This window comes from Chiloscyllium punctatum, chromosome 31 (assembly GCF_047496795.1).
Source record: "Chiloscyllium punctatum isolate Juve2018m chromosome 31, sChiPun1.3, whole genome shotgun sequence".
Lineage (NCBI taxonomy): Eukaryota > Metazoa > Chordata > Chondrichthyes > Orectolobiformes > Hemiscylliidae > Chiloscyllium > Chiloscyllium punctatum.
The window spans coordinates 67,091,103-67,115,155 of NC_092769.1; the positions used below are offsets into that span (position 1 = coordinate 67,091,103).

General features: G+C 49.1%; 1 protein-coding gene across 3 annotated transcripts in view; it reads right to left on the minus strand.

Annotated features, from left to right (window-relative positions):
- Positions 1-254: 254 nt before the first annotated feature.
- The window catches only part of cnih2 (cornichon family AMPA receptor auxiliary protein 2), a 245,027-nt gene continuing 221,228 nt past the window's right edge, over positions 255-24,053 (minus strand). For all 3 annotated transcript variants that reach the window (XR_011953305.1, XM_072550918.1, XM_072550917.1), the window contains exon 6: positions 255-2,832. Coding sequence is in view for 2 of the 3 variants with exons in the window: in XM_072550918.1 (XP_072407019.1) it covers positions 2,805-2,832 (28 nt within the window). In the remaining variant the exon portion in view is untranslated. The remainder of the gene's footprint in view (positions 2,833-24,053) is intronic.

Below are 24,053 nucleotides of genomic sequence, written 5' to 3' on the forward strand. Positions count from 1 at the left end.
ATGCAGAGGGGGGGGGGGGGGGTTTGAGGTGTTCACTTCACCAATGTTCCTGCTGTCTTTTCAGCCATAATGAGGTCCACTCTCCTGTTATCCTGACCCCGAGTGGGCACCGCTGCCACTGGGAGGGAAAGACAAGTGTCAAGGCCCTCGAGCCCAGAGATTGGCAATAAGCCACAGCGCGGGAAGCTCAAACCTCTGGGTTGCAGGGATTGGGCTTGTCGAGATCGCTGTCCCTTGCCCCCCCCCCCCCCCGCCCTCCCCCAGAACCCGGCCCTCCAAAGGAAGAAAAGCCCAAAGGAAATGTCAGACCCTCCCTCCTGGGCCGTTTCTCCGGCAGACCCTGTGAGGTTTCTCATTTTCTATGAGCCTCCAGGTGAGAGGGCAATCTAAAGATGGCCGCCCTCGGGTCCTTAATCTCTGTGGGCAACCTCCTGGAACGCCCGACCGAATAACCTCCACCGTCTTCGGTCGGAGAGGTTGGGATCTTTCTCCTTGGGAGTGAAGGAGATCGGAGAAGCTGGGGGAGGGCGAGGGGTCTATCTGTTTGAAGCGAAGGAGATGGGGGTGGGGGAGAGATCTGATTGAGGCGCTCACCATGGCGGATAAAGACGGGAGAGAGAAGCTGGCTCCCATTGGTGCAGTGTACAAGGGCAGGGTTGGTGGAGGGGGGGAGGTATACAGGTTGTGGGGTTTTGGGGAAGGGTGCAGGGGGAAGGAGACGTGAGAAAGGACTTCCTTCCTTCCATAGTGAGCGTGAATGAGCCAGAACTCACTGTCCACTGGGGCTCATCCCTGGTGAAGGGCTTTTGCCCGAAACGTCGATTTTCCTGCCTCTCGGATGCCGCTTGACCTGCTGTGCTTTTCCAGCACCGCTCTAATCTTGAAGTTAAAATATGATCAGTCGCTGGGAAGTGGGAGTCAATTAAAGAAGGGGGATGGATGGTTGTGGACTGAGAAGTGGCAGACGGAGTTTAATTAAGATAAATGTGAGGTGCTGCATTTTGGAAAGGCAAATCAAGGCAGGACTTATACACTTCATGGTAAGGTCCTAGGGAGTGTTGCTGAACAAAGAGACCTTGGAGTGCAGGTTCATAGCTCCTTGAAAGTGCAGTCACAGGTAGATAGGATAGTGAAGAAGGCGTTTGGTATACTTTCCTTTATTGAGTATAGGAGTTGGGAGGTCATATTGCGGCTGTACAGGACATTGGTTAGGCCACTGTTGGAATATTGTGTGCAATTCTGGTCTCCTTCCTATCGGAAGGATGTTGTGAAACTTGAAAGGATTCAGAAAAGATTCACAAGGATGTTGCCAGGGTTGGAGAGTTTGAGCTACAGGGAGAGGCTGAACAGGCTGGGGCTGTTTTCCCTGGAGCGTCGGAGGCCGAGGGGCGACCTTATAGAGGTTTACAAAATCATGAGGGGCATAGGAGTCCAGAACTAGAGGGCACAGGGTTGAAGGTGAGAGGAGAAAGATATAAAAGGGACCTAAGGGCCAACTTTTTCACACAGAGGGTGGTGCGTGTATGGAATGAGCTGCCAGGAGAAGTGGTGGAGGCTGGTACAATGACAACATTTAAAAGGCATCTGGATGGGTATATGAGTAGGAAGGGCTTAGAGGAATAGGCTGGCAAATGGGATTAGATTAATTTAGGATATCTGGTCGGCTTGGAAAAGTTGGTGCAAAGGGTCTGTTTCCGTGCTGTACATCTCTGTGACTCTAAGATGGATGATGTGATCATGGAGGGAGAGTGGCATTGAACGGGAAAGGTGGCAGGTTCTGCATCCTGTTTGGTGTTGGGCAGGACCCTCTCAACTAGGGGAACTCTAAGGACTCCCTCTCCATCCCTTCACATCTGCACCTTTCCTCATCGCCCTTAAGAAATGAGGGAGTTATCCCTGCGGCCATGTTGGACTCCGAGGGGCCTACACCCGCTGCTGCATCCAGTTTGGGAATTCCAAGCACGGAAGGAGCCTGCTGCTCCAAAGGGATTGGAGCCGTCCAGGCCCCAACGTTCGGCCTGGGACCTCCCCTACCTCACGGAGCCCAATGCTGTGGCGTGCCCTGATCCCCTGCTGCTCCCGCCCCTTTCTCTCTGTCTCTAACAGAGGATGGGCCTACCCATCAGCCCTTACATCAACCCTCACCATAACCCCTCCCCCCCGCAACCCCCTGCACCTTAAAAGAAAACCCAGGAGCCTAGGCCTCTTCCCAAGCCTGAGCTGCTAGGCCCGACTCCAACGTGACAAGGCCTTCCGGGGGTGGGGGGCAAATTGAGAAACGGGGTCGACACAATTCACATCTTCATGACAAAGCAGAAGGAGAAAGAATGACGAGCGGTTAAATTTACAACACATTTACCACACATTAGCTGATTCCGTTGTTGGTGCCTGGCAGTGGAGTTCCAAATCGAGACACAGGCCATGGGCCCAGACATTCCCATCGTCGCCCTCAGTCGGCCCACTTCCCGGGCTCTGTCCTGGAGTTCGGGTCTAAAGTAGCAGCAGATTTCCGAAGAAACAGCCCGGCTCCGGAGTGTTAAGTTGGCGGCGGGCGGAGGGATCGAACGGTTTTAACTCCCGCAGTTCCAGCAGCAATCAGCCCGCCCTGCCCAGCAGAGACTGGCCTTCGGCGGCCGCAGACATTCCCCCCTCCTCTCTCTCTCTCTCTCGGCCGCAGCGTCCGTGTTCTCAGTGATTCCCTTATTTTCCCCCCCCCACCCCTCAACGTTTCCCCCAACCCCCCAGAAAACAGAACCACTGCGAAATTGTCGAGCTGTGGAGGGGGGGAGGAGGGTCAGCGGTGACTAGAACGTTACCAAAGTGTACACCATACTGTGAGAGAGAGAGAGAGAGAGAGAGAGGGAGAGGGTGAGTGAATCTGTCCCAGTCCACCCACGTTGACGCTACAGTCAAGAAAGAACGACCAACGCCTCGACTTCCCTGGAAGGCTCAGGAAATTCGGCGCGCCCATAATGACTCTGAACAATTTTTGTTTTACAGATGCACCGTAGAAAGCATCCCACTCAGATACATCACCGATTTGGTACGGCAACTGCATTCCCCAAGACCGCAAGACGTTACAGAGAGCCGTACACACAGTCCAGTCCATCTGGAAAACCAGCCTTCCCTCCACTGAATCTGGCTCCATTTCCCAGTGCCTCAGGAAAGCAGCTTACCTCATCAAAGACCCCCTCCCACCCTCTCTTTAGCCCACTTCCAATGGGCAGTTTGCAAACACGTCCCAACAGCTTCAAGAATAACTTCGGCCCCGCGGTTATCAGTCTTACAAACGGATCTCTCATACATTAAAGTCAATCTTTCTTTTCACTTTCTCTGTAGCTGTAACACTATATCCTGTATTCCATTCTAACACCTTGACGTACCTATGGAAGGTATGACTTGTCTGGTTAGCACACAAGGCAGTACTTTCACTGTATCTCAGTACCTGCGACGATAATAAATCAAAGAGTGACGAGGGGTAAAGGGTGTTTTGAGATGCGTGTGGAGGAGAGGTACGTTAGAGATTGGGGAAAGGGAGGGAGACAGAGAGGAAAAGGCAGTGAAAACAAAAGAAAGAGAGAGCAAAAGTCAGATTGAGACAGAGAGAGAATTTAGATCGTTAAATAAAGGCAGAGCAAGCGAAAGAGACAGAGAAGGCGAGAGAAATTGAGAAATAGCTGGACACAGAGAATATAGATAGCGAGAGAGATTGATCGAGAGAAATAATGGGATAAAGAGAGAATATGGACAGACATAGAGATAGATACAGATAAAGTGGGACACAAGGATATACTGTAGACAGAGACAGAGAGAAAAAGAGAGACATAGTGGGACACAGAGAGAATATAGACTGAAATAAAGAGACAGAGAGAGAGCTAGTATGGCACAGAGAGAATATCGACAGAAACAGAGAGAAATGTGTAGTGAGGCACACAGAGAATATAGACAGAGAGGGAGATAGTGGGACACAGAGAGAATATAGACAGAGAGAGGGAGATAGTGGGACACAGAGAGAATATAGACAGAGAGGGAGATAGTGGGACACAGAGAGAATATAGACAGAGAGAGAGAGATAGTGGGACACAGAGAGAATATAGACAGAGACAGAGAGATAGTGGGACAGATAGAGAATATAGACTGAAATAGAGAGACAGAGAGAGATATAGTGGGACAGAGAGAATATAGACAGACAGGGAGATAGTGGGACACAGAGACTATATACAGAGAGGGAGATAGTGGGACACAGAGAGAATACAGACAGAGAGAGAGATACTGGGACACAGAGAGAATATAGACAGAGAGGGAGATAGTGAGACAGAGAGAATATAGACAGAGAGGGAGATAGTGGGACACAGAGTGAATATAGACAGAGAGAGAGATAGTGGGACACAGAGTGAATATAGACAGAGAGAGAGATAGTGGGACACAGAGAGAATATAGACAGAGAGAGAGATAGTGGGACACAGAGAGAATACAGACAGAGAGAGAGATACTGGGACACAGAGAGAATATAGACAGAGAGGGAGATAGTGAGACAGAGAGAATATAGACAGAGAGGGAGATAGTGGGACACAGAGTGAAGATAGACAGAGAGAGAGATAGTGGGACACAGAGTGAATATAGACAGAGAGAGAGATAGTGGGACACAGAGAGAATATAGACAGAGAGAGAGATAGTGGGACACAGAGAGAATATAGACAGAGAGAGAGAGATAGTGGGACACAGAGAGAATATAGACAGAGAGAGAGATAGTGGGACAGAGAGAATATAGACAGAGAGAGAGAGATAGTGGGACAGAGAGAATATAGACAGAGAGAGAGAGATAGTGGGACAGAGAGAATATAGACAGAGAGAGAGATAGTGGGACACAGAGAGAATATAGACAGAGAGGGAGATAGTGGGACACAGAGAGAATATAGACAGAGAGAGAGAGATAGTGGGACAGAGAGAATATAGACAGAGAGAGAGATAGTGGGACACAGAGAGAATATAGACAGAGAGAGAGATAGTGGGACACAGAGAGAATATAGACAGAGAGAGAGAGATAGTGGGACACAGAGAGAATATAGACAGAGAGAGAGAGATAGTGGGACAGAGAGAATATAGACAGAGAGGGAGATAGTGGGACACAGAGAGAATATAGACAGAGAGGGAGATAGTGTGACACAGAGAGAATATAGACAGAGAGAGAGAGATAGTGGGACACAGAGAGAATATAGACAGAGAGGGAGATAGTGGGACACAGAGAGAATATAGACAGAGAGGGAGATAGTGTGACACAGAGTGAATATAGACAGAGAGAGAGATAGTGGGACACAGAGAGAATATAGACAGAGAGAGAGATAGTGGGACACAGAGAGAATATAGACAGAGAGGGAGATAGTGGGACACAGAGAGAATATAGACAGAGAGAGAGATAGTGGGACACAGAGAGAATATAGACAGAGAGGGAGATAGTGTGACACAGAGAGAATATAGACAGAGAGAGAGAGATAGTGGGACAGAGAGAATATAGACAGAGAGAGAGAGATAGTGGGACACAGAGAGAATATAGACAGAGAGGGAGAGATAGTGGGACACAGAGAGAATACAGACAGAGAGAGATAGTGGGACACAGAGAGAATATAGACAGAGAGAGAGATAGTGGGACACAGAGAGAATATAGACAGAGAGAGAGAGATAGTGGGACAGAGAGAATATAGACAGAGAGAGAGAGATAGTGGGACAGAGAGAGAATATAGACAGAGAGAGATAGTGGGACACAGAGAGAATATAGACAGAGAGAGAGATAGTGGGACACAGAGAGAATATAGACAGAGAGAGAGATAGTGGGACACAGAGAGAATATAGACAGAGAGAGAGAGATAGTGGGACAGAGAGAATATAGACAGAGAGAGAGAGATAGTGGGACACAGAGAGAATATAGACAGAGAGGGAGAGATAGTGGGACACAGAGAGAATATAGACAGAGAGAGATAGTGGGACACAGAGTGAATATAGACAGAGAGAGAGATAGTGGGACACAGAGAGAATATAGACAGAGAGAGAGAGATAGTGGGACACAGAGAATATAGACAGAGAGAGAGAGAGATAGTGGGACAGAGAGAGAATATAGACAGAGAGAGATAGTGGGACACAGAGAGAATATAGACAGAGAGAGAGAGATAGTGGGACAGAGAGAGAATATAGACAGAGAGAGAGATAGTGGGACAGAGAGAATATAGACAGAGAGAGAGATAGTGGGACAGAGAGAATATAGACAGAGAGAGAGAGATAGTGGGACAGAGAGAATATAGACAGAGAGAGAGAGATAGTGGGACACAGAGAGAATATAGACAGAGAGGGAGAGATAGTGGGACACAGAGAGAATATAGACAGAGAGAGATAGTGGGACACAGAGAGAATATAGACAGAGAGAGAGATAGTGGGACACAGAGAGAATATAGACAGAGAGAGAGAGATAGTGGGACAGAGAGAATATAGACAGAGAGAGAGAGAGATAGTGGGACAGAGAGAGAATATAGACAGAGAGAGATAGTGGGACACAGAGAGAATATAGACAGAGAGAGAGAGATAGTGGGACACAGAGAGAATATAGACAGAGAGGGAGATAGTGGGACACAGAGAGAATATAGACAGAGAGGGAGATAGTGGGACACAGAGAGAATATAGACAGAGAGAGAGAGATAGTGGGACACAGAGAGAATATAGACAGAGAGAGAGAGATAGTGGGACAGAGAGAATATAGACAGAGAGAGAGAGATAGTGGGACACAGAGAGAATATAGACAGAGAGGGAGATAGTGGGACACAGAGAGAATATAGACAGAGAGGGAGATAGTGGGACACAGAGAGAATATAGACAGAGAGAGAGATAGTGGGACACAGAGAGAATATAGACAGAGAGAGAGAGATAGTGGGACAGAGAGAATATAGACAGAGAGAGAGAGATAGTGGGACACAGAGAGAATATAGACAGAGAGAGAGAGATAGTGGGACACAGAGAGAATATAGACAGAGAGAGATAGTGGGACAGAGAGAGAATATAGACAGAGAGAGAGAGATAGTGGGACACAGAGAGAATATAGACAGAGAGAGATAGTGGGACAGAGAGAGAATATAGACAGAGAGAGAGATAGTGGGACACAGAGAGAATATAGACAGAGAGGGAGATAGTGGGACACAAAGAGAATATAGACAGAGAGAAAGAGATAGTGGGACAGAGAGACTATAGACAGAGAGAGAGATAGTGGGACACAGAGAGAATATAGACAGAGAGAGATAGTGGGACACAGAGAGAATATAGACAGAGAGAGAGAGATAGTGGGACAGAGAGAGAACATAGACAGAGAGAGAGATAGTGGGACAGAGAGAATATAGACAGAGAGGGAGATAGTGGGACACAGAGAGAATATAGACAGAGAGAGAGAGATAGTGGGACACAGAGAGAATATAGACAGAGAGGGAGATAGTGGGACACAGAGAGAATATAGACAGAGAGAGAGATAGTGGGACACAGAGAGAATATAGACAGAGAGAGAGATAGTGGGACACAGAGAGAATATAGACAGAGAGGGAGATAGTGGGACACAGAGAGAATATAGACAGAGAGGGAGATAGTGGGACACAGAGAGAATATAGACAGAGAGGGAGAGATAGTGGGACACAGAGAGAATTTGGACAGAGAGAGAGAGATAGTGGGACACAGAGAGATATAGATCGAGAGAGAGATAGTGGGACACAGAGAGAATATAGACAGAGAGAGAGATAGTGGGACAGAGAGAATATAGACAGAGAGGGAGATAGTGGGACACAGAGAGAATATAGACAGAGAGGGAGAGATAGTGGGACACAGTGAGAATTTGGACAGAGAGAGAGATAGTGGGACAGAGAGAATATAGACAGAGAGAGAGATAGTGGGACACGGAGAGAATATAGACAGAGAGAGAGATAGTGGGACACGGAGAGAATATAGACAGAGAGAGAGAGATAGTGGGACACAGAGATATAGATAGAGAGAGAGATAGTGGGACACAGAGAGAATATAGACAGAGAGAGAGATAGTGGGACACGGAGAGAATATAGACAGAGAGAGAGAGATAGTGGGACACAGAGAGAATTTGGACAGAGAGAGAGATAGTGGGACACAGAGAGAGAGAGATAGTGGGACACGGAGAGAATATAGACAGAGAGAGAGAGATAGTGGGACACAGAGAGAATTTGGACAGAGAGAGAGAGATAGTGGGTCACAGAGAGAATATAGACAGAGAGGGAGATAGTGGGACACAGAGAGAATATAGACAGAGAGAGAGATAGTGGGACACAGAGAGAATATAGACAGAGAGAGAGAGATAGTGGGACACAGAGAGAATATAGACAGAGAGAGAGAGATAGTGGGACACAGAGAGAATATAGACAGAGAGGGAGATAGTGGGACACAGAGAGAATATAGACAGAGAGAGAGATAGTGGGACACAGAGAGAATTTGGACAGAGAGGGAGATAGTGGGACACAGAGAGAATATAGACAGAGAGGGAGATAGTGGGACACAGAGAGAATATAGACAGAGAGCGAGATAGTGGGACACAGAGAGAATATAGACAGAGAGAGAGATAGTGGGACACAGAGAGAATATAGACAGAGAGAGAGAGATAGTGGGACACAGAGAGAATATAGACAGAGAGAGAGAGATAGTGGGACACAGAGAGAATATAGACAGAGAGAGAGATAGTGGGACACAGAGAGAATATAGACAGAGAGAGAGAGATAGTGGGACACAGAGACAATATAGACAGAGAGAGAGATAGTGAGGCACAGAGAGAATATAGACAGAGAGGGAGAGATAGTGGGACACAGAGAGAATATAGACAGAGAGAGAGAGATAGTGGGACACAGAGACAATATAGACAGAGAGAGAGATAGTGAGGCACAGAGAGAATATAGACAGAGAGAGAGAGATAGTGGGACAGAGAGAATATAGACAGAGAGGGAGATAGTGGGACACAGAGACAATATAGACAGAGAGAGAGATAGTGAGGCACAGAGAGAATATAGACAGAGAGGGAGAGATAGTGGGACACAGAGAGAATATAGACAGAGAGGGAGATAGTGGGACACAGAGAGAATATAGACAGAGAGAGAGATAGTGAGGCACAGAGAGAATATAGACAGAGAGGGAGAGATAGTGGGACACAGAGAGAATATAGACAGAGAGAGAGATAGTGGGACAGAGAGAATATAGACAGAGAGGGAGATAGTGGGACACAGAGAGAATATAGACAGAGAGGGAGAGATAGTGGGACACAGTGAGAATTTGGACAGAGAGAGAGATAGTGGGACAGAGAGAATATAGACAGAGAGAGAGATAGTGGGACACGGAGAGAATATAGACAGAGAGAGAGATAGTGGGACACGGAGAGAATATAGACAGAGAGAGAGAGATAGTGGGACACAGAGATATAGATAGAGAGAGAGATAGTGGGACACAGAGAGAATATAGACAGAGAGAGAGATAGTGGGACACGGAGAGAATATAGACAGAGAGAGAGAGATAGTGGGACACAGAGAGAATTTGGACAGAGAGAGAGATAGTGGGACACAGAGAGAGAGAGATAGTGGGACACGGAGAGAATATAGACAGAGAGAGAGAGATAGTGGGACACAGAGAGAATTTGGACAGAGAGAGAGAGATAGTGGGTCACAGAGAGAATATAGACAGAGAGGGAGATAGTGGGACACAGAGAGAATATAGACAGAGAGAGAGATAGTGGGACACAGAGAGAATATAGACAGAGAGAGAGAGATAGTGGGACACAGAGAGAATATAGACAGAGAGAGAGAGATAGTGGGACACAGAGAGAATATAGACAGAGAGGGAGATAGTGGGACACAGAGAGAATATAGACAGAGAGAGAGATAGTGGGACACAGAGAGAATTTGGACAGAGAGGGAGATAGTGGGACACAGAGAGAATATAGACAGAGAGGGAGATAGTGGGACACAGAGAGAATATAGACAGAGAGCGAGATAGTGGGACACAGAGAGAATATAGACAGAGAGAGAGATAGTGGGACACAGAGAGAATATAGACAGAGAGAGAGAGATAGTGGGACACAGAGAGAATATAGACAGAGAGAGAGAGATAGTGGGACACAGAGAGAATATAGACAGAGAGAGAGATAGTGGGACACAGAGAGAATATAGACAGAGAGAGAGAGATAGTGGGACACAGAGACAATATAGACAGAGAGAGAGATAGTGAGGCACAGAGAGAATATAGACAGAGAGGGAGAGATAGTGGGACACAGAGAGAATATAGACAGAGAGAGAGAGATAGTGGGACACAGAGACAATATAGACAGAGAGAGAGATAGTGAGGCACAGAGAGAATATAGACAGAGAGAGAGAGATAGTGGGACAGAGAGAATATAGACAGAGAGGGAGATAGTGGGACACAGAGACAATATAGACAGAGAGAGAGATAGTGAGGCACAGAGAGAATATAGACAGAGAGGGAGAGATAGTGGGACACAGAGAGAATATAGACAGAGAGGGAGATAGTGGGACACAGAGAGAATATAGACAGAGAGGGAGATAGTGGGACACAGAGAGAATATAGACAGAGAGAGAGATAGTGGGACACAGAGAGAATATAGACAGAGAGAGAGATAGTGGGACACAGAGAGAATATAGACAGAGAGAGAGATAGTGGGACACAGAGAGAATATAGACAGAGAGAGAGAGATAGTGGGACACAGAGAGAATATAGACAGAGAGAGAGAGATAGTGGGACACAGAGAGAATATAGACAGAGAGAGAGAGATAGTGGGACAGAGAGAATATAGACAGAGAGAGAGATAGTGGGACACAGAGAGAATATAGACAGAGAGAGAGATAGTGGGACACAGAGAGAATATAGACAGAGAGAGAGATAGTGGGACACAGAGAGAATATAGACAGAGAGGGAGATAGTGTGACACAGAGAGAATATAGACAGAGAGAGAGAGATAGTGGGACACAGAGAGAATATAGACAGAGAGGGAGATAGTGGGACAGAGAGAGAATATAGACAGAGAGGGAGATAGTGGGACACAGAGAGAATATAGACAGAGAGAGAGAGATAGTGGGACACAGAGAGAATATAGACAGAGAGAGATAGTGGGACAGAGAGAGAATATAGACAGAGAGGGAGATAGTGGGACACAGAGAGAATATAGACAGAGAGAGAGATAGTGGGACACAGAGAGAATATAGACAGAGAGAGAGATAGTGGGACACAGAGAGAATATAGACAGAGAGGGAGATAGTGGGACAGAGAGAATATAGACAGAGAGGGAGATAGTGGGACACAGAGAGAATATAGACAGAGAGGGAGATAGTGGGACACAGAGAGAATATAGACAGAGAGAGAGATAGTGGGACACAGAGAGAATATAGACAGAGAGAGAGATAGTGGGACACAGAGAGAATATAGACAGAGAGGGAGATAGTGTGACACAGAGAGAATATAGACAGAGAGAGAGAGATAGTGGGACACAGAGAGAATATAGACAGAGAGGGAGATAGTGGGACACAGAGAGAATATAGAGAGAGAGGGAGATAGTGTGACACAGAGAGAATATAGACAGAGAGAGAGAGATAGTGGGACACAGAGAGAATATAGACAGAGAGGGAGATAGTGGGACAGAGAGAGAATATAGACAGAGAGGGAGATAGTGGGACACAGAGAGAATATAGACAGAGAGGGAGATAGTGGGACACAGAGAGAATATAGACAGAGAGCGAGATAGTGGGACAGAGAGAGAATATAGACAGAGAGGGAGATAGTGGGACAGAGAGAATATAGACAGAGAGGGAGATAGTGGGACACAGAGAGAATATGGACAGAGAGAGAGAGATAGTGGGACACAGAGAGAATATAGACAGAGAGGGAGATAGTGGGACACAGAGAGAATATAGACAGAGAGGGAGATAGTGGGACTCAGAGACAATATAGACAGAGAGAGAGATAGTGAGGCACAGAGAGAATATAGACAGAGAGGGAGATAGTGGGACACAGAGACAATATAGACAGAGAGAATGTAGACAGATATAGAGAGACAGAGATATATATATACTGGGCCACAGAGAGAATGTAAACAGAGAGGGTACACAATGGAAAGATACACAGTAAAATGTACAGATTGATCTTCCAAACAGCAATTGATCAATAGTTAATCTCAAATCTGAGGGTGGGATTATTGTTGGTGAAAAGACTGACTAATATTGGGCCAGGAGTCACTGTAGAGATATCTCGGGTTAAATGGTAGATTGTCCTTGATCACAGAGAATGGGGGAAAGGAGGAAGGTGGGCCTCCTCCATTACCCCCCTCACCATATCCTCCTGTTCCTTTCCCCCCTGGGTGTTCATCGAGATCCCCCCCTTAATGCCCCAGTTTAACTCCTCCCCTAGGGAGTGAATCCCACTCTCTGGGAGGATACATTTCTCCTGAATTCCCAATTGGATCACTGACCCTGTTAGACAGATGGCCTTGGCTGAAACCTCTTCTGACCGTCCGTCCCTCCGTTCAACCGATAACCTTTGGAATTTTAAAGACCATGAACAGACCCTCAACCTGGCAGAAACGATCGCCAGTCTGTCCACCTCCCAGATCGAGGATCCATCCTTTGCCCTGTGCCTGTATTTTATGGTGATATGGAGAAACTGTGAGAGGGGAGAGGAAAGTGGCGGGGAAAGCTCCAAAGCAATTGAGAAGGCTACGGTTTGCATTGGGAGATTGCCATCCACAAAACGCACCGCTCCTCTGTGTCTCACCTGTTGGTGAGGCCTCTCCTGGATTACTGTGTGTAGTCCTGGTCACTCTGTTCTCGGGAGGATATTAAACAAGCTGGAGAGGGTTCAGAAGAGGTTCACCAGCATGTTGTCGGGAACGGAGGGTTTGGGTTATAAAGGGAGGCTGGATCAGCTGGGAATTTTCTCACTGGAGCGTAGGAGGTTGAGGGGTGACCTTATAGAGGTTTATAAAATCTTGGTCGGTGAGTGGCAGGTGTCTATTCCCTAGTGGGGGGGAGGTTGGGTGGAAGTTCAAGACCAGGCAGCGTATTTTGAAGCTGACAGGAGAAAGATTTTAAAAAGACACGAGGGCTACCGTTTTCGCACAGGGAGTGGTTCGTGTGTGGAATGACCTTCCAGAGGAAGTGGTGGATTGTGGGTACAGTTTGAAAGACAGTTGGATAAGTTCATGAATAAGAGATATTCACTGGAACGAGGGCCAAGCGCAGGCAGATGGGGCTAGTTTAGTTTGGGATTGTGGTTGGCATGGACTGGTCGGACCGAAGGGTCAGTGCTGCATGACTCTATGACTAGAGAAAGACACAGAGGACGAGCAGGAGACAGACAGCAAATCAGAGAAGGACTGAGAGAGAGAGAGAGAAATTGACAGAGACAGCAAGTGATCCGGACTGAGACTCAAAGGCAGAAAGCACAAGAGGTATGGAGAGAGGGAGACACACACACACACTCACGCACACACACACAAGCAGCAAGAGGTAAAGACAATGAGTGATACCGATGGACTGAGACAGAGAGAGAGGATCAGTGAGGGGGGGACTGTGAGAGACAGAGAGACCCAGAGACAGTGCAAAAGCCACAGGGAGAGACAGAGAGGGAGACACACACACACACAGTCAGCAAAAGATAGAGACAACGAGCGATACAGATGGACTGAGACAGAGAGAGAATCAGTGAGGGGAGAACTGTGAGAGACAGAGCAATAGATACAGGGAAAGACAGAGACACACACACACAGAGAAAGAAACAGATACAGCAAGAGATAGAGACAGACAATGATGCTGGTGGAGTGAGACAGAGAGAGAATCAATGAGGGGAGAACTGTGAATGATATACGGGAACAGCTTGAGTGCTGAGATCTTCAGATCAGAATTAATGACGCTTCCAAAACATTGCATGGAACATTCTGGACACTCTCTACTCCTAGCAACCTGCGACACGCCAGAACTAAGATTCCTTCCCCATTGATTAACAGAGCACCCGAGGCAAGACATGCTGTTAATGCAAAGGTTCAAAGTGCAGGGAAATTTTCAGCACATCAGCAGACTTCGGAAAACAAATGAAATCTCAGCTGCAAATAATTGAAGAATGTTTTGCAAAATAAAATGTAATTGCTTCACCCTTTTCCAAACTCATAAGTGTTATGTAAGTGATGTTTACCAAGCCTTTTTAGTACTGACAGTGGTAAATTATTCGGGTCTTAAAGGGAAACCGCTTAACTCTGAGATAAAACTGAGGATTTATCATCAATTCTTCCTATTCAAAGGGAAATTCTTTTCCTTAAAAGGACTGGCAATCAGCTCCCGAAATGTGGGTGGAGTTTGCATTTATATAGAACCTTTGACCATCTCAGGGTGACTCAATGAACATCAAAGCTGTGCACTTACTTCTGAAGCTGCTTTGGCTGTGTGGATATCTCTAGCAGAGTAAGGCCTTTGAATCATAGACTCCCCACAGTGTGGAAACAGGCCCTTCGGCCCAACAGGTCCACACTGACCCTGCGAAGAGTAATCCACCCAGTCCTAGTCCCCTACTCTATTATCCTATATTTACCACTGACCAATCCACCCTAACCTGCACATCCCTGGGCACTGTGGGGCAATTTAGCACGGCCAATCCACCCTAACCTGCACATCCCTGGACACGATGGGACAATTTAGCACGGCCAATCCACCCTAACCTGCACATCCCTGGACACTATGGGACAATTTAGCATGGTCAATCCACCCTAACCTGCACATCCCTGGGCATTATGGGACAATTTAGCATGGTCAATCCACCCTAACCTGCACATCCCTGGACACTATGGGGCAATTTAGCACGGCCAATCCACCCTAACCTGCACATATCTGAGCACTGTGGGGCAATTTAGCACGGCCAATCCACCCTAACCTGCACATATCTGAGCACTGTGGGGCAATTTAGCACGGCCAATCCACCCTAACCTGCACATTCCTGGACACTATGGGACAATTTAGCACGGCCAATCCACCCGAACCTGCACATCCCTGGACACTATGGGACAATTTAGCATGGTCAATCCACCCTAACCTGCACATCCCTGGACACTATGGGGCAATTTAGCACGGCCAATCCACCCTAACCTGCACATATCTGAGCACTGTGGGGCAATTTAGCACGGCCAAACCACCCTAACCTGCACATCCCTGGGCACTATGGGACAATTTAGCACGGCCAATCCACCCTAACCTGCACATCCCTGGACACTATATAACAATTTAGCACGGCCAATCCACCCTAACCTGCACATCCCTGGGCACTATGGGACAATTTAGCACGGCCAATCCACCCTAACCTGCACATCCCTGGGCACTATGGGACAATTTAGCACGGCCAATCCACCCTAACCTGCACATCCCTGGGCACTATGGGACAATTTAGCATGGCCAATCCACCCTAACCTGCACATCCCTGGACACTGTGGAACAATTTAGCACGGCCAATCCCCCCAAACCTGCACATCCCTGGGCACTATGGGACAATTTAGCACGGCCAATCCACCCTAACCTGCACATCCCTGGGCACTATGGGACAGTTTAGCACGGCCAATCCACCCTCACCTACAAATTCCTGGGCACTATGGGACAATTTAGCACGGCCAATCCACCCTAACCTACACATCCCTGGGCACTATGGGACAATTTAGCATGGCCAATCCACCCTAACCTGCACATCCCTGGGCACTATGGGACAGTTTAGCACAGCCAATCCACGCTAATCTGCACATCCCTGGACACTATGGGACAATTTAGCACGGCCAATCCACCCTAACCTGCACATCCCGGGGCACTATGGGACAATTTAGCACGGCCAATCCACCCTAACCTGCACACCCCTGGGCACTATGGGACAATTTAGCATGGCCAATCCACCCTAACCTGCACATCCCTGGACACTATGGGACAATTTACCACGGCCAATCCACCCTAACCTGCACACCCCTGGACACTATGGGACAATTTAGCACAGCCAATCCACCCTAAGTTTTCTATGTTTCTACCCCATAGGAGAATGTTTTTAGTGAGGCTGGTTGAGGGTTGGATATTGGGACCAGAGTATAGATAGGGTCTGATGGTTAGCTGAAACATCCACCCTGAGGGGTGGTGGGGGCTCTTGCCGGTGTGGTGAGTGGGTTTCCTTTCTCTTTGTCTCAAACTCAGGGTTCAGATCCCACCTAATGCCTTGATGATGACGTGAGTGTGTGTCCACAAAGAGTTAAGGTTGGAACACTTGGATACACACATCAATAGCCAAAGGGAACAGGAAGACAGCTTTCTGCTCAGTCATGTTTCAACAGGAGGAGTATATGTCAGTCTGAGGCCAAGAGATTGGGACTACCACAAAATGGCTCTGGATAGAAATGGAAAAACCCAACAGTGCAACCCATCCCTCAGCACTGACCCTCCGACAGTGCAACCCATCCCTCAGCACTGACCCTCCGACAGTGCAGCACTCCCTCAGTACTGACCCTCCGACAGTGCGGCGCTCCCTCAGCACTGACCCTCCGACAGTGCGGCACTCCCTCAGTACTGACCCTCCGACAGTGCGGCACTCCCTCAGTACTGACCCTCTGACAGTGCGGCGCTCCCTCAGCACTGACCCTCTGACAGTGCGGCGCTCCCTCAGCACTGACCCTCTGACAGTGCGGCGCTCCCTCAGCACTGACCCTCTGACAGTGCGGCGCTCCCTCACCACTGACCCTCTGACAGTGCGGCGCTCCCTCAGCACTGACCCTCTGACAGTGCGGCCTCCCTCAGTACTGACCCTCCGACAGTGCGGCACTCCCTCAATACTGACCCTCTGACAGTGCAGCACTCTCTCAATACTGACCCTCCGACCGTGCAGCACTCCCTCAGTACTGACCCTCTGACAGTGCAGCACTCCCTCAGTACTGACCCTCTGACAGTGCGGCACTCCCTCAGTACTGACCCTCCGACAGTGCGGCACTCCCTCAGTACTGACCCTCCGACAGTGCGGCGCTCCCTCAGTACTGACCCTCCGACAGTGCGGCGCTCCCTCAGTACTGACCCTCCGACAGTGCGACGCTCCCTCAGTACTGACCCTCCGACAGTGCGGCGCTCCCTCAGTACTGACCCTCCGACAGTGCGGCGCTCCCTCAGTACTGACCCTCCGACAATGCGGCACTCCCTCAGTACTGACCCTCCGACAGTGCGGCGCTCCCTCAGTACTGACCCTCCGACAGTGCGGCGCTCCCTCAGTACTGACCCTCCGACAGTGCCGCACTCCCTCAGTACTGACCCTCTGACAGTGCGGCACTCCCTCAGCACTGACCCTCCGACAGTGCGGCGCTCCCTCAGTACTAGTTGTGGGGTATGTACAGTGTTTTCCAGAGGTCAGATTGGATGACATGGATGCCCACTGAGTGACATTTGCACCAATCAGAAAGAGTCTTGAAGGCACCAGCCCTGACCTCACTTCCCGAGAGTTACTGATGTCTCAGCATTCCTCCTCAGCTTTGACCAAAATCAAAGTATATTTTGAAAGGGTTCGGTTCTAGACCCACCCCTACTGCCTCAGCGTCACTCCCTCCAGGCTTCTGACTGTCATCAGGAACACTCTCTTCCACACCTCTCTGCGGGATGGGAAGGTGGATTCACCATCCACACTAGAGCTCAGGGCTCAGAGCGATAAAACGAGGTGAGACTCCAGGTAACACAGCCACAGCAGTCACCAACACACCACCCAGCGCTTTCAATGTGATTGCAGCTGAGCTCTCCCTGTCCTGGGGAGTGTTTGATGGGGGACAGTGTAGAGAGAGCTTTACTCTGTATCTAACCCCGTGCTGTCCCTGTGCTGGGGAGTGTTTGATGGGGGACAGTGTAGAGGGAGCTTTACTCTGTATCTAACCCCGTGCTGTCCCTGTGCTGGGGAGTGTTTGATGGGGGACAGTGTAGAGGGAGCTTTACTCTGTATCTAACCCCGTGCTGTCCCTGTGCTGGGGAGTGTTTGATGGGGGACAGTGTAGAGGGAGCTTTACTCTGTATCTAACCCCGTGCTGTCCCTGTGCTGGGGAGTGTTTGATGGGGGACAGTGTAGAGGGAGCTTTACTCTGTATCTAACCCCGTGCTGTCCCTGTCCTGTGGAGTGTTTGATGGGAGACAGTGTAGAGGGAGCTTTACTCTGTATCTAACCCCGTGCTGTCCCTGTCCTGGGGAGTGTTTGATGGGGGACAGTGTAGAGGGAGCTTTACTCTGTGTCTAACCCCGTGCTGTCACTGTCCTGTGGAGTGTTTGATGGGAGACAGTGTAGAGGGAGCTTTACTCTGTATCTAACCCTGTGCTGTCCCTGTTTTGGGGATTGTTTGATGGGGGACAGTGTAGAGGGAGCTTTACTCTGTATCTAACCCTGTGCTGTCCCTGTCCTGGGGAGTGTTTGATGGGGGGACAGTGTAGAGGGAGCTTTACTCTGTATCTAACCCCGTGCTGCCCCTGTCCTGGGGAGTGTTTGATGGGGGGACAGTGTAGATGGAGCTTTACTCTGTATCTAACCCTGTGCTGTCCCTGTCCTGGGGACTGTTTGATGGGGGGACAGTGTCGTGTGTGAATGGTCAAGTCTCGAGTTGATTTACATGGGCGATGAGGTTGCTCGATTCGCTCGGTGCCGAGACAGGAGGAGGCACTGCACAGTCAGATGGAAAGTCTTAATGAGGTGACATTTTAATCTGTCTCCATTCAGAGGGGAATGATTAAGTTCAGCCAGTCGTGTCATCTCGAACGCTGACTAACAAGTTATTCAAATTGAATCATTTGCCTGCCTGAGTCTCAATTTGGGATTCCAGCCCCAGTGTGTTTCACGGCCAAGTATAGTTTGCAAAATGCGAGAGAGTCAGTTTCTCCTGCTCCGTCAAAGGTTCATGTCCCAACCACTACCCGGGGCGGAAACGGGGCCCGAGAGTCGTACAGCGCACTCTGTGATGGGGTTGCTTCATTTCACGGGGAAGTGCTGCACCCTGGCACAGATACCTGTCCCGTGAACCCCACGTTCTTCTCCCTGCGTGTCCCCTGCGTTCCTGTCTCCCGCGTGCTGTCTTCAGACCCAGTGGGCGATGAGCTTCCAGGTTCAAATCCCACACCCGGGGCCTTCCTGAAGCAGCCCCGAACGCTCACGCCGGCCAATTGGCAAGGGGGGTGAGTGACTCCCGTCCCGAGCACAGGCGACAGACACGTCTCTCAAAATTGGCTCGCGGGATGTGGGCATCCCTGGCGAGGTCGGGTGACCTCGGAAGGCGCTCAGCTGCTCGGGCCCACACTCCGTGGCTGATCTGACCATCCTCACCTCCAATTGTCTGCCTTCACCGCTCAATTCCCCCCAACCCCGTCCTGATTAGAAATCTGTCCGTCTCAGCCCTGAATCTGCTCAACGACCCAGCCGCCTGCGGTAAAGAACTCCACAGATTCACTAACCCACCAAGAGAACAAATCCCTCCTCGTCTCTGTCTTCAACACCTCCTATTCTGAGACAGTGACATCCAGGCCTCGGCTCTTCCACAAGGAGAAACAACTTCCGCACCTTTCCCTTCAGAATCTCGTGTGCTTCATTCAGGTCACCTTTCATCCTAACTCCAACACGCACAGCCTCCATCTCCTCAACCTCTCCTCCAAAGATAGTCCCTCCATAGCTCGCGAATCTTCCCTGGGCTGCTTCCATTGCCAGCGTATCGCTCCTTCGACAAGGCACCCCAAAACTGATCCAGCTGATCTGTAATCTGACTAGTACCCTCCGCAGAACCTGCCGGGACGGCATCGTGGCTCAGAGTCTGGCACTGCTGCTAGGGACCCAGGTTCGATTCCAGCCTCGGGCGACCGTCTGTGTGGAGTTTGCACGTTCCTTCCTCCAAAGATGTGCAGATTAGCCGTGGGAGATGTAGGGTTATAGGGTGCAGGTGCTGGGGATGGGCGGGATGCTGGTCGCGTGGCCTCAAGGGGCCGAATGGCCTCTTCCTGCACTGCGGGGATTCGAAGAATCCCTGCTTTTTCCCTTTGCCCTTTGAACTGAGTGTCTCGGTGAAAGGTCGTCTAAGAGTTGGCCACTTTGGTGTGGGTCTGGTGTCACATGTAGGCCAGACTGGGTGAGGACAGCAGATTCTGTGCCCCCCCCCCCCCCCCATAGCCCCCCCACTAAGTGTACCAGATGGGTTTTCACAACAATCGACAATGGTTTCCTGTTTGGCATTCCCGTAATGAGCCTTCGGATATAGGATTGTAATTGATTTGACTCTGGAAGTTGAACTTGTAACTCCCACAGCATGACCCGAGTGTGGCAAAAGCTTTATTGTCCCAACACACAGCTGCTCTCACCTCACAGAAGTGGTCAGGATTACAGGGAACTGTCAGACCCAGCTTTGTTGGTGTATGGAGGCTGGTATTCCATTACCAACGCTCCCTTTGTTTACCCATGGAGAGTCCCTGACACTGATCCAGCTCCCTCAGAGCCAGCTCTCACAGTGAACAGAACCCCTGACCCTCCTGTTTATCGAGTTTTGAGAAGATTTGTAGCTCAGGTTGAGGTTCTGGATGTAGGTTTGCTCGCTGAGCTGGAGGGTTCATTTCCAGATGTTTCGCCACCCTACTAGGTAACACCTTCAGTAGGCCTCAGGCGAAGCAATGTACAGGATTCCTGCTTTGTATTTATATGTTTGGATTTCTCTGGGTTGGTGATGTCATTTCCAACAAACGCATCGAGTTAGACCCCATCCACCAACCCCTGAGAAAAAGAACAGGAAATGATGTCACCACCGGAAATGACGTCACCATACGAAATGACATCACCAACCCAACGAAACCCTAAACATATAAATACAAAGCAGGAATCACGTACACTGCTTCACCTGAGGCCCACTGAAGATGATATCCACTAGGATATGAACCTCCCAGCTCAGCAAGCAAACCTACATCCACCTCCTGTTTATATCTGTCAGCCAGGGCTCCCCCATTGATTAGATTCCCTACAGTGTGGAAACAGGCCCTTCGGCCCAACAAGTCCACACCGATCCTCTGAAGAGTAACCCACCCAGACCCATTTCCTTCTGACTAATGCACCTAACAATATGGGCAATTTAGCATGGTCAATCCACCCTAACCTGCACACCTTTGGACTGTGGGAGGAAACCGGAGCACCTGAAGGAAACCCACGCAGACACAGGGGAGGGAGAATGTGCAAACTCCACACAGGCAGTCGCCCGAGGCTGAGAATCGAACCTGGGACCCTGGTGCTGTGAGGCAGCAGTGCTAACCCACTGAGCCACAGTGCCGCCCAGCTTAACAGCCCCAGTCAGGGAACTCTCATTCCGTGGCCTCAATAAAGTCACCACAATTGGATCAGGTGAATAATCACATTTTGGCACGTGTGCTCTTGCTGTGCACGTTTTGGTGAGCGCGTTTCCCCACATTCTACTTCAGTAGCTATTTCATCATGTGGGGAGTGGCCGGGTGCACTGACATCAGGGAAAGGTGCTTTCAAAATGAAACGTCTTCCTCGTTGACCGTTCTAACTGCTGGTCTGCCGAGGGGGAATAACGTTTCCCTCAATGAAAATGTGACTGTTGAAGGAAACAGGAGGCATCTCTCATCCCCTGTTCCGCTCTCGCTATGAATCGAATGTGAACAATAATCCCAGGGGTTCCATCTTTCAGTACGCGGGTTACTTCAAACAATCCCAAGATTGTTTCGCGACACACTTCAGTTTTAAACAGTCAACGCATCTCCTTGGGGAGCTAATGGCCTAGTTAATCCAGATATCCAGGTGCTGGGTACCTGGGTTCGAATCCCTCCACGGCAGACGGTGGAATTTGAATTCATTAAAAATCTGGAATTATGCATCTAATGATTACCATGGAACGATTGCTGGAGAGACCCATCTGGTTCATTAATCTACTTTCAGGAAAGAAACTGGTGTCCTTACCTTGTGTAACTCCAGACCCACAGCAATGTAGCTAACTTATAACTGAGCTCCTGAATGGGCAATAAACGTTAGCCTAACCAGTGAGGCCCTCATCTTATGAATTAATATTTTTTAAAAAGTACATTGTGGATTAATTTAATCAGATCTTGTGCCTCTTGATTCTTTGTAATCTTGTAGCTGAACATAAACTCCATTTGCTCAGTTAGCCTGTCCATGTCAGACGGGTGATGGGTTATTTCTACCTGCAGAAGTACTGCACATGGTAAATATGGTCCTGCTCCCTCTGACCTCCAATCCCCTGTTTCACTTGTACCAGCCGTGGATAAAGCACCTCTGGGGATAGAGGTAGGGTTCGGGTGCCAGGTGGGTGAATTAATGGGCCCCAATGAAGGATGAAGGTGTTTCATGGGTGGGCGGTCTTAGTTTGGGAGGAGGTTGGAGAGATAGGAAGATGGTGTGAGCATAAGGTGGCTCAGTGGTTAGCACCGCTGCCTCACAGTGCCAGAGACCTGGGTTCGATTCTAGCCTCAGTCTGTGTGGAGTTTGCAGTTCACCCTGTGTCTGCGTGGGGTTTCCTCTGGGTGCTCTGGTCTTCTCCTACAGTCCAAAGGTGTGCAGGTTAGGGTGGATTGGCCGTGCTAAATTGTCCCATAGTGCCCAGGGATGTGCAGGTTAGGGTGGATTGGCCGTGCTAAATTGTCCCATAGTGCCCAGGGATGTGCAGGTTATGGTGAGTCTGGGTGGGATGCTTTTCGTCGAGGCCATGTGGACTTGATGGGCCGAATGGCCTGTTTCCACACTGCAGGAATTGTATATGGAATTTGCAATCTTTATGGAGACAGTCTTTGTCATAAAACAGTGCAGGTTGTAAGAGACCATATTGTGTGTGCATTATATAATAATAGACTGTTGAATCCAATTGTAATAATTCCGTTGCGTATTCATTAGTAGAGTGCTGCTTCACTTGGTTATATTTTGCTTGTTATCAATATTAATTCAGTAAATTACCATATTATTATGCTCCTGTGTATATTACCTAATTATGTATGGTGTTTCTAGGTCAGAAGAGACCTCTGAAGGTAACTGATGCTGTTTTTCTGTGCACTGGCAGACTGCAGATGATTTTGCTCAATGCAGGGCCCCGGGAAGTGAGTGGGCTTGCTTGGTTTTTTGTCAGGCAGCGAGGGGGTGACTGCTTGCTGAAACCCTGGAATGGAATCCTGAGACTTGCCTGAATCAGGAGAGAGACCACGGGCAGAGATCCACAGCTCTCCAGCCTCTCCCACCCAATCCTCCCCACCCCGGCTTCCCATCATTCCCTTGGCAGTCGGGCCTTCAGACAACCCAAAATGTTTGAAAATCCCCTCCCAGGCCTCTCCATCTCGTTCTCTGTCTCTCTCCCTCTGTCTCCACCGTCAAGACCCTCCTTAGACCCATGGTTAACCCACATCACCTGAACATCCCTGGGCACTATGGGACAATTTAGCACGGCCAATCCACCCTAACCTGCACATCCCTGGACACTATGGGACAATTTAGCACGGCCAATCCACCCTAACCTGAACATCCCTGGGCACTATGGGACAATTTAGCACGGCCAATCCACCCTCACCTGCACATCCCTGGGCACTATGGGACAATTTAGCACGGCCAATCCACCCTAACCCGCACATCCCTGGGCACTATGGGACAATTTAGCACGGCCAATCCACCCTAACCTGTACACCCCAGAGCACTATGGGACAATTTAGCACGGCCAATCCACCCTAACCTGCACATCCCTGGGCACTATGGGACAATTTAGCACGGCCAGTCCACCCTAACCTGCACATCCCTGGACACTATGGGACAATTTAGCACGGCCAATCCACCCTAACCTGCACATCCCTGGGCACTATGGGACAATTTAGCACGGCCAATCCACCCTAACCTGCACATCCCTGGGCACTATGGGACAATTTAGCACGGCCAATCCACCCTAACCTGTACACCCCAGAGCACTATGGGACAATTTAGCACGGCCAATCCACCCTAACCTGCAC